The following is a 15145-nucleotide window of genomic DNA, read 5'->3' on the forward strand; positions in this document are numbered from 1 at the left end:
GATTGTACAGCCACGTCACTGCATTCAGCGGAAACTTAAACGAAGCGTATCTGATATTAACTGAGGGGATTTTTTGACACATTATGTCATGCCCAAGTTTGTCTTTGAGATAAGCTTGCAGTGATTCCACATCTAGGTCGGGTGAGAATTTTGATGCAAAACCCCTCACCAGTTTGGATCTCGCCATTTTGATGTTCCCAGCCGCTCCCGTTCCCACAATAGATTTACAGGCGTTTCTCCGACCCTTTGAAGATTCACAGTGAGACGTCAGGTTAGCCGCAGTAGGCTCTCTGTGCTGTCGGTGACGCCGTTTCACAACCAGGCTCCACTTTGGAGATCCAGGCAGCGGTGCAGTGTCTACAGCACGCATCGCTGGTGGCTCACCCTCCGCACCCAAAAGAGGCGCATCCTCCCGGAGGCAGGGTCCCGCTTCCAGGGTTTTAAATTCCCCCGTCAAAGTGCTCTCCTCCATTGCGCTTTGCGCCCTCACTGGGGCAAGCTGGCTGCCATATCCATAATCGGTGCGCAGCTCCAGGGCACGCACCCGGCTCCTCACATCCGCTGTGATCACATCCAGGACCTCGCTGGTTTCAGCCTGAAGTTGCAGCGTATTCTTCGTGATCAAATCGGTAGCATGAAGCTGCTCCATTTCGCGGAGCAGACCACAAACGTCTACGCTAGTAAAAGTCACTGGAGGCAGCTCTTCCAAATAGTGAGACACAAATCTAGGGACATTGTCTACACATTCAGTCAACACTTGCAGGCAGGCTTTAACGTTGTTGATGTCTTTTTGCACACCTTTATGAGAGATGTTGCGCTGTGTGGTAGTGCAGAGCTCATACAGAGCTTTCTCACAGGTTTCAATCCAATCGGAGTCAAATGTGTTGACAGCCAACAGGACAATTTCATCCTGACAAAGTTTTCAGTTTCACATAGAGAAAGTGTAGAAATTCATCCTCCACAATAACCTCAATTTAACCTTCTCAGGCTCAGAATAAGTTTTGATAGAAGGACGAACAACCAAGTCCTTCAGGGGTACTTCTGAGTTAAAAAATGCTCATGGGATACGTGTGTGAAGTAACCAGGTAGGTACAGTCAGGTCCATAAATATTGGGACATGGACACAATGCTAACATTTTAGGCTCTATACACCACAATGGATATCAAATGAAACGAACAAGATGTGCTTTAACTGCAGACTGTCAGCTTTTATTTGAGGTATTTACATCCAAATCAGGTGATCAGTGTAGGAATTACAACAGTTTCATATGTGCCTCCCACTTGTTAAGGGACCAAAAGAAATGGGACAGAATAAGAACCATAAATCAAACTTATACATTTCAATACTTGGTTGCAAATCCTTTGCGGTCACTTACAGCCTGAAGTCTGGAACACGTAGACATCACCAGATGTTGGGTTTCATCCCTGGTGATGCTCTGCCAGGCCTCTACTGCAACAGTCTTCAGGTCCTGCTTGTTCCTGGGGCCTTTTCCCTTCAGGTTTGTCTTCAGCAAGTGAAACGCACGCTCAATTGGATTCAGGTCAGGTGATTGACTTGGCCATTGCAAAACAGTCCACTTCTTTCCCTTCAAAAACTCTTTGGTTGCTTTTGCAGTATGCTTTGGGTCATTGTCCATCTGCACGGTGGAGCACTGTCCAATGAGTTCTGAGGCATTTGGCTGAATATGAGCAGATAATGTTGGCCGAAACACTTCAGAACTCATCGTGCTGCTTTTGTCAGCAGTCACATCATCAATAAATACAAGATAACCAGTTCCACTGGCAGCCATGCATGCCCACACCATGACACTTCCAGCACCATGCTTCACTGATGAGGTGGTATGCTTAGGATCATGAGCAGTTCCTTTCCGTCTCCATCTCTTCTCTTCCCATCACTCTGGTACAAGTTGATCTTGGTCTCATCGGTCCGTAGGATGTTGTTCCAGAACTGTGAAGGCTTTTTTAGATGTTGTTTGGCAAACTCTAATCTGGCCTTCCTGTTTTTGGGGCTCACCAGTGGTTTACATCTTGTGGTGGACCCTCTGTATTCACACTGGTGGAGTCTTCTCTTGGTTGTTGACTTTGACACAGATACACCTACCTCCTGCGTTCCTTCTTGTTGAGAATGTTACAAACTGTTGTTTAGGCCACGCCTAATGGTTTTGCTGTCTCTCTGATAGGTTTCTTTTGTTGTTTTCAGCCTAATGATGGCTTGCTTCACTGATAGTGACAGCTACTTGGATCTCATCTTGACAGTTGACAGAAACAGATTCCAGATGCAAATAGCACACTTGAAATGAACTCTGGACCTTTTATCTGCTCATTGTAATTGGGATAATGAGGGAATAACACACACCTGGCCATGGAACAGCTGAGAAGCCAACTGTCCCATTACTTTTGGTCCCTTAACAAGTGGGAGGCACATATGAAACTGTTGTAATTCCTACACCGTTCACCTGATTTGGATGTAAACACCCTCAAATAAAAGCTGACAGTCTGCAGTTAAAGCATATCTTGTTCGTTTCATTTGATATCCATTGTGGTGTATAGAGCCAAAAATGTTAGCATTGTGTCGATGTCGGTTACGGCCAAGATGGCGCCGAGGATGGTCGCCCTGGTGCTAACGTGCAGCGTGTTTTTTTTTTGTTTATGTCTGTAAATTGTGTGTCAGCGTGCTCTTACACCCGTGAAGAGCTTCTAAACGTCAGATCATCAATGCCGACGGACCTATTTCCAGTTTTTTTAGTGGGTGTGGCAGATTTGGTTCACTTTTTTATTAAGAAAGTGAGACGCCGTAGAAGAGGAAAACGTGCGGGAGTGCTCGTGCGTCTACGAAGACGCGGCTCATGCACGCCCTTACCTGGGATTTTCCTCTCCAATGTCCGCTCACTTAGTAACAAGACGGATGAACTGGCGTTGCTGATGAGACGGAACAGAGACTTTTTTTCCTCCTCTGTCAAATGTTTCACGGAAACATGGCTCAGTGAGCAGATTCCGGACGGCGCGCTCCATTTGGAGGGATTCCAGCTCTTCCGCGCAGACAGACAGCGGGTCTTATCCGGAGGAAAGGCAAAAGGTGGAGGTGTCTGCTTCTACATCAACAATGCCTGGTGTTCGGATGTGACTGTGATTTCCCAGTACTGTTCTCCTGCTCTGGAATTCCTCTTCATAAACTGTAAGCCGTTCTACTCCCCACGTGAGTTCGCTTCATTCATTCTGGCCGCTGTTTACATCCCGCCGTGCGCGGACGTGCGCGAGGCACAACGTGCGCTCGCGGAGCAGATCCTAAGTGTGGAACAGACCTTTCCGGACTCTCTAGTTATTATCCTCGGCGACTTTAACAAGGCAAATCTGAGCCAGGAATTACCTAAGTACAGACAGTTTGTTAAATGCCCGACAAGAGAGCAGAACACGCTGGACCACTGCTACACCACAGTTAGTGGAGCTTATCGAGCCGTGCAGCGAGCTGCTCTCGGCTTCTCAGACCATGCCATGATTCACCTCATCCCCTCATATAGGCAGAGGCTGAAGCTCTCCAAGCCTGCAGTGAGGACTACTAAGAAGTGGACCTGCGAGGCTGTGGATGAGCTTCGCGTGTGTCTGGACACAACAGACTGGAACGTGTTTGGATCTGTCACAGACAACTTGGATGAATATACAGACACTGTGACATCATACATAAAATTCTGTGAGGACAGCATTATTCCAACAAAGACCAGGGTCATTTTTAACAACGATAAGCCCTGGTTCACACCCAGACTGAGACAGCTGAGGAGAGAGAAAGAAGCAGCCCACAGAGCCGAGGACAGAGAAAGCTACAAGGGCGCCAAGTACAGGTTCTCAAAAGAGTTGAAGAAGGTGAGATCTCGGTACAACAAGCGACTAAAGGAGCAGTTCTCCAACAATGACACCGCCTCTGTCTGGAGAGGGTTCAGGCAAATCACAAACTACAAGCCCAGAGCCCAACATGCTGCTGACGTTCTACAACTGGCTGAACAACTTAACTCCTTTTATGCAAGGTTTGAAATGCAACACCCATCCCCCACACCCCCTACTGCACAGGCTCCTTCAGCCTCTCTGGTGTCATATACCTCCCCCACCATCCTCACCACTGTGAATAGTTCAGTCCCCACTGTCCACCCCTCCCCCTCCATTACCATCTCAGTGACAGAAGAGGAAGTGCTTAGGGTTTTCCGTAAGCAAAATCCTCGGAAATCCCCGGGCCCGGACGGCGTCTCCCCCACAACCCTGAGACACTGCGCAGAGGTACTGTCTCCAATCTTCACGGACATCTTTACCATCTCCTTGGAGACCTGCCATGTTCCAGCCTGCTTTAAGCTGTCCACCATTGTTCCTGTGCCTAAGAAACCCCGTATCACTGGACTGAATGATTACAGGCCTGTGGCGCTGACGTCTGTAGTCATGAAGTCTTTTGAGCGCCTGGTCCTCCCTCATCTCAAGTCCTTCACCTCCCCCCTCCTGGACCCTCTGCAGTTCGCATACAGAGCTAATAGGACTGTAGACGACGCCATCAACCTGGCCCTCCACTTCATCCTGTAGCACCTGGACTCCACAGGCACCTACGCTAGGATCCTGTTTGTGGACTTCAGCTCTGCGTTCAATATCATCCTCCTGCTCTGCTCCAGGACAAGCTCTCCATGCTCAACGTTCCCAACTCCACCTGCAGGTGGATCACTGACTTCCTGACGGACCGAAGGCAGTGCGTGCGGCTGGGGAAGAATGTTTCCACCACTCAGACAATTAGCACAGGATCTCCACAGGGCTGTGTACTCTCTCCTCTGCTCTTCTCCCTGTACACAAACTGCTGCACCTCGAGCTATGACTCCGTTAAACTAATCAAGTTTGCGGACGACACCACCCTCATCGGGCTCATCTCTGACGGTGATGAGTCCGCCTACAGGAGGGAGGTGGAACGGCTGGTGTGCTGGTGCAGCAGCAACAACCTGGAGCTCAATGCTCAGAAAACAGTGGAGATGACTGTGGACTTCAGGAAAGTAACAGCCCCATCTCTCCCCCTCGTCCTGACGGACACCACCGTCACCACTGTGGACTCCTTCCGCTTCCTCGGAACCACCATCACACAGGACCTTAGGTGGGAGCCATCCATAAGCTCCCTGATCAAAAAGGTCCAGCAGAGGATGTACTTTCTGCGGCAGTTGAAAAAGGCCAAGCTGCCGGCCCAGATGATGGTGCAGTTTTACACGGCTATCATTGAGTCCATCCTCACCTCCTCCATCGCTGTGTGGTACGCTGGAGCCACGGTGAGGGACAAACACAGACTGCAGCGCATTGTGCGCTCTGCTGAGAAGGTGATTGGCTGCAGCCTTCCATCTCTCCAGGACCTGTACGTCTCCAGAACTCGGGGGCGTGCAGGTCGGATAGCAGCTGACCCTTCTCACCCAGGTCACAGACTTTTTGAGCCGCTTCCCTCAGGCAGGAGGTTACGGTCCATCCGGACCAGAACCTCTCGCCATAAGAACAGCTTCTTTCCATCTGCCGTTAGACTTGTGAACAGCTTATAAACACACAACCATGCTCGTCTTCTGTACTTGACATAACGTCACGTTATCGGCCATGTTACCTTTACCTGCCATTTTTTATAGCAAAGTTTTATGCTAGTTTATTATATTTTATTCTACTTTATTCTATTTTTAGTTATATTATTCATGTTATATGTAGCACGTTAGTACCGAAGCAAGTTCCTAGTTTGTGAATCGTTTGTTCACTGACAATGGCAATAAACCTTCTCTGATTCTGATTCTGATTGTGATGTCCCGATGTTTATGGACCTGACTGTACGTTTAACGTTGCAAATCTGCAACACCTGCCTCCAGAGGGTTAAAAGCCAGCATCAAAATATTAAAATAAATCCTGACCTTAACAGGAAGCCAGTGGAGGTCGTATTTTCTTGTCCCTGTCAGAAGGCGAGCTGCTGCATTCTGAACACTCTGCAAGCGACACGAAGTGGCCTGTGGCAAACCCAAATACAGAGCATTACAATAGTCGAGCCGAGAAGATATAAAAGTGTGAATAAAAGTCTAAAACAGATCATGAGGCACATAGACCTCAATCTTACTGAGTAACCTCAGCTGGAAGAAACTAGACTTCACCACAGCACTGACCTGATCCGAGACGGTGAGACCCGAGTCAAAAAACACTCCCAGAACTGTGGGAACTAAGGTGGCTGGGGAGAGGGAAGTCTGGGCCTCCCTGGTGAGGCTGCTGCCCCCGCGACCCGACTCTGGATAAGCAGAAGAAAATGGATGGATAGACTTGAGGATGATATTATGGTTTGGTTTGTTGATCTTCGTCAAACACTTTAGTGCTTCATGAATAAACTTTACTTACTGGTTCTGTTCAGGAACCGTTAGAACAGAAACATCATCTGTGACCTCAGCGCTGCAGAATAAGAATAACAAGTTTAATTTTCCTTTAATGGACAAACCAGAAGTAGATTTACTGCAGAGGAAGACTCCTCCTCTTCCTCCTTTAATACAAAGCTGTGAAGCTTGAAGGAAACCAACAGAACTTCTGCTTAAACAGAGGAGCGAGGACACGTTTCTGGTGAGTTTAGAGGATTTTCTGTCAACAACATATAAAACCACTGATTAATATTTTCCTACCATTATTCTTGTTTTTAAATTTTAATTCAAATTTTCTTGTTTTGGTTCTAAAACATTGAACTAAACTACAAATTTATGTTAATTGTTTGACTTTTACTGAGAAAATCTGTTAATTTAAAGATAAGATTTTAAAACTTTAGCAAGAAACAAACATTTATGTTTCTGCATTTTAAACACTGGTTGTGTGTGTGTGTGTGTGTGTGTGTGTGTGTGTGTGTGTGTGTGTGTGTGTGTGTGTGTGTGTGTGTGTGTGTGTGTGTGTTCTCAGACTGACTGTGGTGATGATGATTCGTCTACAGAACTCTGAACAAGGTGAGAACATCTTCAAACCAACATACTGAACACATCTGGTGTCTTTAGAAAATCTTTAACAACCAGAAACATCAGACAGACTCAGGAGGACCGATGTCTCCGTGGCAACAACACATTAATGTCTGCTGTCAATAACTTCCTGTTTTTAACCAGAAACTAGAGTCACACCTGAGTTATTTTATCTAAAACTTGTGTAGAATTCATGCAGCAGAAGCTGTTTTCTGGAGACCATGATGGAGCAGATGTTGGTTGTATGTGGCGAGTGGGTCCAGATGTGGGTTGTATGTGGCGAGTGGGTCCAGATGTGGGTTGTATGTGGCGAGTGGGTCCAGATGTGGGTTGTATGTTGTGAGTGGGTCCAGATGTGGGTTGTATGTTGTGAGTGGGTCCAGATGTGGGTTGTATGTTGTGAGTGGGTCCAGATGGTGGTTGTATGTTGTGAGTGGGTCCAGATGGTGGTTGTATGTTGTGAGTGGGTCCAGATGGTGGTTGTATGTTGTGAGTGGGTCCAGATGTGGGTTGTATGGTGTGAGTGGGTCCAGATGTGGGTTGTATGGTGTGAGTGGGTCCAGATGTGGGTTGTATGGTGTGAGTGGGTCCAGATGTGGGTTGTATGTTGTGAGTGGGTCCAGATGTGGGTTGTATGTTGTGAGTGGGTCCAGATGTGGGTTGTATGTTGTGAGTGGGTCCAGATGTGGGTTGTATGTTGTGAGTGGGTCCAGATGTGGGTTGTATGGTGTGAGTGGGTCCAGATGTGGGTTGTATGTTGTGAGTGGGTCCAGATGTGGGTTGTATGTTGTGAGTGGGTCCAGATGTGGGTTGTATGTTGTGAGTGGGTCCAGATGTGGGTTGTATGTTGTGAGTGGGTCCAGATGTGGGTTGTATGTTGTGAGTGGGTCCAGATGTGGGTTGTATGTTGTGAGTGGGTCCAGATGTGGGTTGTATGTTGTGAGTGGGTCCAGATGTGGGTTGTATGTTGTGAGTGGGTCCAGATGTGGGTTGTATGTTGTGAGTGGGTCCAGATGTGGGTTGTATGTTGTGAGTGGGTCCAGATGTGGGTTGTATGTTGTGAGTGGGTCAGATGTGGGTTGTATGTTGTGAGTGGGTCCAGATGTGGGTTGTATGTTGTGAGTGGGTCCAGATGTGGGTTGTATGTTGTGAGTGGGTCCAGATGTGGGTTGTATGTTGTGAGTGGGTCCAGATGTGGGTTGTATGTTGTGAGTGGGTCCAGATGTGGGTTGTATGCTGCGAGTGGGTCCAGATGTGGGTTGTATGTTGCGAGTGGGTCCAGATGTGGGTTGTATGTTGTGAGTGGGTCCAGATGTGGGTTGTATGTTGTGAGTGGGTCCAGATGTGGGTTGTATGTTGTGAGTGGGTCCAGATGTGGGTTGTATGTTGTGAGTGGGTCCAGATGTGGGTTGTATGGTGTGAGTGGGTCCAGATGTGGGTTGTATGGTGTGAGTGGGTCCAGATGTGGGTTGTATGTTGTGAGTGGGTCCAGATGTGGGTTGTATGTGGCGAGTGGGTCCAGATGTGGGTTGTATGTTGTGAGTGGGTCCAGATGTGGGTTGTATGTTGTGAGTGGGTCCAGATGTGGGTTGTATGTGGCGAGTGGGTCCAGATGTGGGTTGTATGTGGCGAGTGGGTCCAGATGTGGGTTGTATGTTGTGAGTGGGTCCAGATGTGGGTTGTATGTTGTGAGTGGGTCCAGATGTGGGTTGTATGTTGTGAGTGGGTCCAGATGTGGGTTGTATGTTGTGAGTGGGTCCAGATGTTGGTTGTATGTTGTGAGTGGGTCCAGATGTGGGTTGTATGTTGTGAGTGGGTCCAGATGTGGGTTGTATGTTGTGAGTGGGTCCAGATGTGGGTTGTATGTTGTGAGTGGGTCCAGATGTGGGTTGTATGGTGTGAGTGGGTCCAGATGTGGGTTGTATGTTGTGAGTGGGTCCAGATGTGGGTTGTATGTTGTGAGTGGGTCCAGATGTGGGTTGTATGTTGTGAGTGGGTCCAGATGTGGGTTGTATGTTCTGAGTGGGTCCAGATGTGGGTTGTATGTTGTGAGTGGGTCCAGATGTGGGTTGTATGTTGTGAGTGGGTCCAGATGTTGGTTGTATGGTGTGAGTGGGTCCAGATGTGGGTTGTATGTTGTGAGTGGGTCCAGATGTGGGTTGTATGTTGTGAGTGGGTCCAGATGTGGGTTGTATGGTGTGAGTGGGTCCAGATGTGGGTTGTATGTTGTGAGTGGGTCCAGATGTGGGTTGTATGTTGTGAGTGGGTCCAGATGTGGGTTGTATGTTGTGAGTGGGTCCAGATGTGGGTTGTATGTTGTGAGTGGGTCCAGATGTGGGTTGTATGTTGTGAGTGGGTCCAGATGTGGGTTGTATGTTGTGAGTGGGTCCAGATGTGGGTTGTATGTTGTGAGTGGGTCCAGATGTGGGTTGTATGTTGTGAGTGGGTCCAGATGTGGGTTGTATGTTGTGAGTGGGTCCAGATGTGGGTTGTATGTTGTGAGTGGGTCCAGATGTGGGTTGTATGTTGTGAGTGGGTCCAGATGTGGGTTGTATGTTGTGAGTGGGTCCAGATGTGGGTTGTATGTTGTGAGTGGGTCCAGATGTGGGTTGTATGCTGCGAGTGGGTCCAGATGTTGGTTGTATGTTGTGAGTGGGTCCAGATGTGGGTTGTATGCTGCGAGTGGGTCCAGATGTTGGTTGTATGTTGTGAGTGGGTCCAGATGTTGGTTGTATGTTGTGAGTGGGTCCAGATGTGGGTTGTATGTTGTGAGTGGGTCCAGATGTTGGTTGTATGTTGTGAGTGGGTCCAGATGTGGGTTGTATGTTGTGAGTGGGTCCAGATGTTGGTTGTATGGTGTGAGTGGGTCCAGATGTGGGTTGTATGTTGTGAGTGGGTCCAGATGTGGGTTGTATGTTGTGAGTGGGTCCAGATGTGGGTTGTATGTTGTGAGTGGGTCCAGATGTGGGTTGTATGTTGTGAGTGGGTCCAGATGTTGGTTGTATGGTGTGAGTGGGTCCAGATGTGGGTTGTATGTTGTGAGTGGGTCCAGAAGTGGGTTGTATGTTGTGAGTGGGTCCAGATGTTGGTTGTATGGTGTGAGTGGGTCCAGATGTGGGTTGTATGTTGTGAGTGGGTCCAGATGTGGGTTGTATGTTGTGAGTGGGTCCAGATGGTGGTTGTATGTTGTGAGTGGGTCCAGATGTGGGTTGTATGTTGTGAGTGGGTCCAGATGTTGGTTGTATGGTGTGAGTGGGTCCAGATGTGGGTTGTATGTTGTGAGTGGGTCCAGATGTGGGTTGTATGTTGTGAGTGGGTCCAGATGTGGGTTGTATGTTGTGAGTGGGTCCAGATGTTGGTTGTATTTTGTGAGTGGGTCCAGATGTTGGTTGTATTTTGTGAGTGGGTCCAGATGTGGGTTGTATGTTGTGAGTGGGTCCAGATGTTGGTTGTATGGTGTGAGTGGGTCCAGATGTGGGTTGTATGTTGTGAGTGGGTCCAGATGTGGGTTGTATGTTGTGAGTGGGTCCAGATGTGGGTTGTACGTTGTGAGTGGGTCCAGATGTTGGTTGTATGGTGTGAGTGGGTCCAGATGTGGGTTGTATGTTGTGAGTGGGTCCAGATGGTGGTTGTATGTTGTGAGTGGGTCCAGATGGTGGTTGTATGTTGTGAGTGGGTCCAGATGTGGGTTGTATGTTGTGAGTGGGTCCAGATGTGGGTTGTATTTTGTGAGTGGGTCCAGATGTTGGTTGTATTTTGTGAGTGGGTCCAGATGTGGGTTGTATGTTGTGAGTGGGTCCAGATGTTGGTTGTATGGTGTGAGTGGGTCCAGATGTGGGTTGTATGTTGTGAGTGGGTCCAGATGTGGGTTGTATGTTGTGAGTGGGTCCAGATGTGGGTTGTATGTTGTGAGTGGGTCCAGATGTGGGTTGTATGTTGTGAGTGGGTCCAGATGTGGGTTGTATGTTGTGAGTGGGTCCAGATGTGGGTTGTATGTTCTGAGTGGGTCCAGATGTGGGTTGTATGTTCTGAGTGGGTCCAGATGTGGGTTGTATGTTCTGAGTGGGTCCAGATGTGGGTTGTATGTTGTGAGTGGGTCCAGATGTGGGTTGTATGTTGTGAGTGGGTCCAGATGTTGATGTGGTTCTCCTCTAAATGCTCCTCAGGTGAAGCTGCTGCCTCTCAGCATGAAAAACCAAACAGGAAGTCAAATCTGCTTCTCTGGGCTCTGCTGGCTGCTGCTCTCATCATTATCTACAGACTCGGTGAGTTCTGACTGATTTATTTACTATTTCATGTGTTAGAGGACAAGAGGAGAACTCTGTTATTCTGATTTTAACTTCTGTCTTTTCTTTAATCAGCTTTTGATAAAATTAGAACCAACAAAGCTCTTCAAACCCTGAAGGAGGAGAAAGGAGCTCTACAGGAGGACATTAAGGTTCTACAGGAGGACATTAAGGTTCTAAGTGAGGAGACTGATTTATTTACTATTTCATGTGTTAGAGGACAAGAGGAGAACTCTGTTATTCTGATTTCATCTGATTTTAACTTCTGTCTTTTCTTTAATCAGCTTTTGATAAAATTAGAACCAACAAAGCTCTCCAAACCCTGAAGGAGGAGAAAGGAGCTCTACAGGAGGACAATAAGGTTCTAAGTGAGGAGACTGATTTATTTACTATTTCATGTGTTAGAGGACAAGAGGAGAACTCTGTTATTCACATTTTAACTTCTGACTTTTCTTTAATCAGCTTTTGATGAAATTAGAACCAACAAAACTCTCCAAACCCTGAATGAGGAGAAAGGAGCTCTACAGGAGGACATTAAGGTTCTACAGGAGGACAATAAGGTTCTAAGTGAGGAGACTGAAGCTCTGAGAAAACACATCTCAGGTGAGAATGTCGGGTTTGAAAGAGTCCAGAAGGTTCAGCCTGGAGGTCTGATTCAGGCCCGTCAGGATTATTTAATCTGAGACTTTCTGGATCAGATATGATGTTTTTCTCTAATTCCTTACAATATACAACTAATAACAAGGTGTTATTTTCTTTCCCTGAGTGTTTAGACCAACCACTAACTAATATATTCACCACTGATCAAGGGCGTCAGTTTGTTTTCAAAATTGCTGGGGACACTAACCATACACTTGAGTGGGGTTTAAAAATTGCTGGGGACAATATAGGCTAGCACAGGGGTCGGCGGCTCTGTAGCCGCATGGGTCTGCATGCGGCTCTTCCATCCATCTGATGCGGCTCTCTGTGCTCTTAAAATAATGAATTGATATTTAAATAAAAAGCTTTATATTTTACTGCATTAATTTTACATCTGTATGCTAATTCTAAATGTAAAGATTATCTGCATAAACCTGAACAGTTCCGACCCGGTCTTACTGTGAGACCGGGTTGACGCGTCACGCTTGTGCGTAATCATATGCGCTTCCTGAGCTGGAGGATGTCAGATTCTGGGATTCTCCTCAGCTCCTGGATGTGTCGCCACATTGGAGACAGGAACAAGCGCTATTCAGCCAAAGTTTCATAATCAGGGAACATTTTCTAAGTGACAAGTCTCTGAGAGACCGGGTTTGGAAAACACTCGCTTCAGTGGGAGGAACCTTCTCACATGCGCTCTGGTTCTGAGAGCCTGGATTTGTATTCTGAACAGTCTAAACATGTTTTAAAAAGAAACGTATGACAAAAGTGGCACCTGCTCAGTAAAACCACCAACAGGGTGAAAAATATCAAAATATTGTCGGCAGAGACGGGCTACAACTTCTGGATCCATGTTATATAAATCGTTTTATTGATTATCATCTTATGAACGATAACTTTGACGTACACGAGCGAGTCATTTCCATTTGACTGTATTTTGATGGATAAACTCAAGGATGCTGGCTGTTTTGAAAGAATTACCCCGACGCACACTGATGCGCATGGATGAGCTTGGAAAAATGTTCTTTTTATGAAATTATGAAACTTTGGCTGAACAGCGCTTGTTCCCGTCTCTAATATGGAGACGCATGACGCATCCAGTCTGAGGCAGAATAGCTCTTCAGCTCAGAAAGCACCTGTAGAGACATTTGATCACGCACAAAGTTTATGTGGAGCAGAAGCGGTCGGGCCACGGCAGGTGAAACGTTCCTAGCCTACATGAAGTGAAACTGTTTAATTGTAACATTAATATGTTACTGGACATGCTGGTCTGGTTGGTTAGACCAGTGTTTGAAGTGGAAAACACACACACACACACACCAATTAAAATAATGCTGATAGCATGGACTAGAAGACAGGTGATGGTTTTATTTAAATGATGATCAGGCTGCTGTAAAATGTAATCTCCATCCACATCCAGACAGAATGATCCTCTATTCTATTTGTTCTGCTCTTGTCTGGGCTGACGGAGCTGACGGTGCGCGCGGCGCGCCTAACGGCTGTGGTGCACATTTTACGCATTTGGAGAGGTGGACTGGATGCTTTGTTTTTACTGGAAGATGGTCCACTTAACGCACGGGTGTAGACTACATATTAATGACAAATGAATGAAAATTAAATTGGGAGTTTTTACTTCATATTTTAGAAATAAAAATGACAGGGTAAAACATTTATGACGTATTTTTAAACTAAATTTTCTAGCGCGACCTGCCTGCTTCACTAAGTCACTGCTTATTAAGGTCCGTCCAGAATTACCGTGGCCCACCCAAAAATGAAAACCTGGCGCTGCGCCTGTTATAAACCTCTGCAAATTGTTGTTCTTCACGTTATCAAACTCAGACTTTGTACAGCTAATGTCAAGATGTAAAATTATGAATTCAGTCGAGCTCTTCCGTCCCTCCCTCTCCTGCTCTCCTGGAAACCCGACATCGGCTGTCAGAAGAGGGAGGTGAAGAAGGAGATGAGGCAAGCAGAGTGAGTGCGACGTAAAGAAACCAGACTGGTGTGGAGGTGAGCAAAACAGCTGGAAAAGTGTGGGTGTTGAATCCCCCACGGGTGCGACGCCCATGCGAGCGACCGGTACTGGCTGCTGTCACCTGGTTGTGAGCAGCTCTCTGCTGTCTGAGGGTAGGCCCCGCCCACAACGCCGCGGCTGCTGCGGTGTTTTCTTTACTGTGGGAAATGGGTAATAATGGCTCTTTGATGGGAACAGGTTGCCGACCCCTGGTATAAGATCTGAGCTGGTAAAACAAAAATCCTCATCAGCAGGCTTATTTTAAAGTGGGGGGGGACACAACTGCCAATCACAAATTTTGCCGGGGACATGTCCCCGGCGTCCCCGGTTAAAATGACGCCTATGCCACTGATGCTGTAAGAAAACATAAATACACATTTTTAATGATCTTTCAGTTAAAAAATTCTGAGTAGCACAGCCCACTGTAGATGACATGTAAGTAGAGGTCTTCTCCTCCTGACCTTTCTGTCCTGTAATGATGTTAAAGAAACATTGATGGAGCCACAGAAACAGGAAGTTAGATGGTAACTGCAGGACAGAAGACGCCTCCTGCTGCCTCCTAATCACACAAACATCTACAGAGATTTCTTCCTCCTGGATGAATCCAGTCTTTGTTCTCATCTGTTCTAAGATCACGTTTGTCTGAAGTTGGACAGAAACTGGGAGAAACATGGAGACAAGTGTTATTATTTCAATGACCGTTACTTACCCTGGGAAGGGAGCAGAAGTTTCTGTGAGGCTCTGGGAGCAGACCTGGTGAAGATCGACAGCAGAGAGGAGCAGGTATGAAACACTGCTGCAGGTTCATGTTCTCACAGATTTCATCATCATGTTTCTTCATCTGAGCTCAGAAACGTCTCTGAGTCATTTTCATCTGATTTGATTCAGGAGTTCCTGGTGGAGAAAGTGAAAAACTTTGTGATGGATGATTGGGAAGGTTTCTGGATCGGACTGACAGACTCAGAGGTAGAAGGCATCTGGACCTGGGTGGACGGATCTCCACTGGACAGCAGGTCTGATGGTTGTGTGAATATTTCAGTTTCACAAAATCAACTTGACAAGGCTTTTCTGGATCAGAGTCTCCAGTTTTAATGGATTTTGTTCTTTTTACTCATCTGTCAGAATGAAGTTTTGGTTAGAAGGTCAGCCCGATAACGCTAAAGCACGCAGTCCATCTGGAGAGGACTGTGTGACAATTCTGAAGGGAGGAGCTGAAGATCTGAACACCTGGAATGATGACATCT

The 15145-nt window shown here is 47.0% G+C and overlaps 1 protein-coding gene and 1 long non-coding RNA gene across 3 annotated transcripts in view; one reads left to right on the plus strand and one right to left on the minus strand.

Annotated features, from left to right (window-relative positions):
• Positions 1 to 14801, minus strand: part of LOC139064228 (uncharacterized) — a 67753-nt gene extending 52952 nt beyond the window's left edge. For both annotated transcript variants that reach the window (XR_011517307.1, XR_011517306.1), the window contains exons 1-4: positions 14611 to 14801; positions 6370 to 6420; positions 6144 to 6262; positions 5898 to 5990 (exon numbers count right to left, since the gene is read on the minus strand). This is a non-coding gene — a long non-coding RNA (uncharacterized lncRNA). The remainder of the gene's footprint in view (positions 1 to 5897; positions 5991 to 6143; positions 6263 to 6369; positions 6421 to 14610) is intronic.
• On the plus strand, positions 6515 to 11934 carry LOC129164541 (golgin subfamily A member 6B-like). Its single transcript, XM_054744957.2, has 6 exons — positions 6515 to 6585; positions 6913 to 6956; positions 11132 to 11230; positions 11327 to 11431; positions 11536 to 11619; positions 11714 to 11934. Exons 2-6 carry the CDS (start codon positions 6926 to 6928, stop codon positions 11932 to 11934), a joined length of 540 nt encoding a protein of 179 aa, XP_054600932.2. The 5' UTR covers positions 6515 to 6585; positions 6913 to 6925.
• Positions 14802 to 15145: the final 344 nt, after the last annotated feature.

The sequence above is a fragment of the Nothobranchius furzeri genome, chromosome 19, assembly GCF_043380555.1.
Source record: "Nothobranchius furzeri strain GRZ-AD chromosome 19, NfurGRZ-RIMD1, whole genome shotgun sequence".
Taxonomy (NCBI): Eukaryota; Metazoa; Chordata; class Actinopteri; order Cyprinodontiformes; family Nothobranchiidae; genus Nothobranchius; species Nothobranchius furzeri.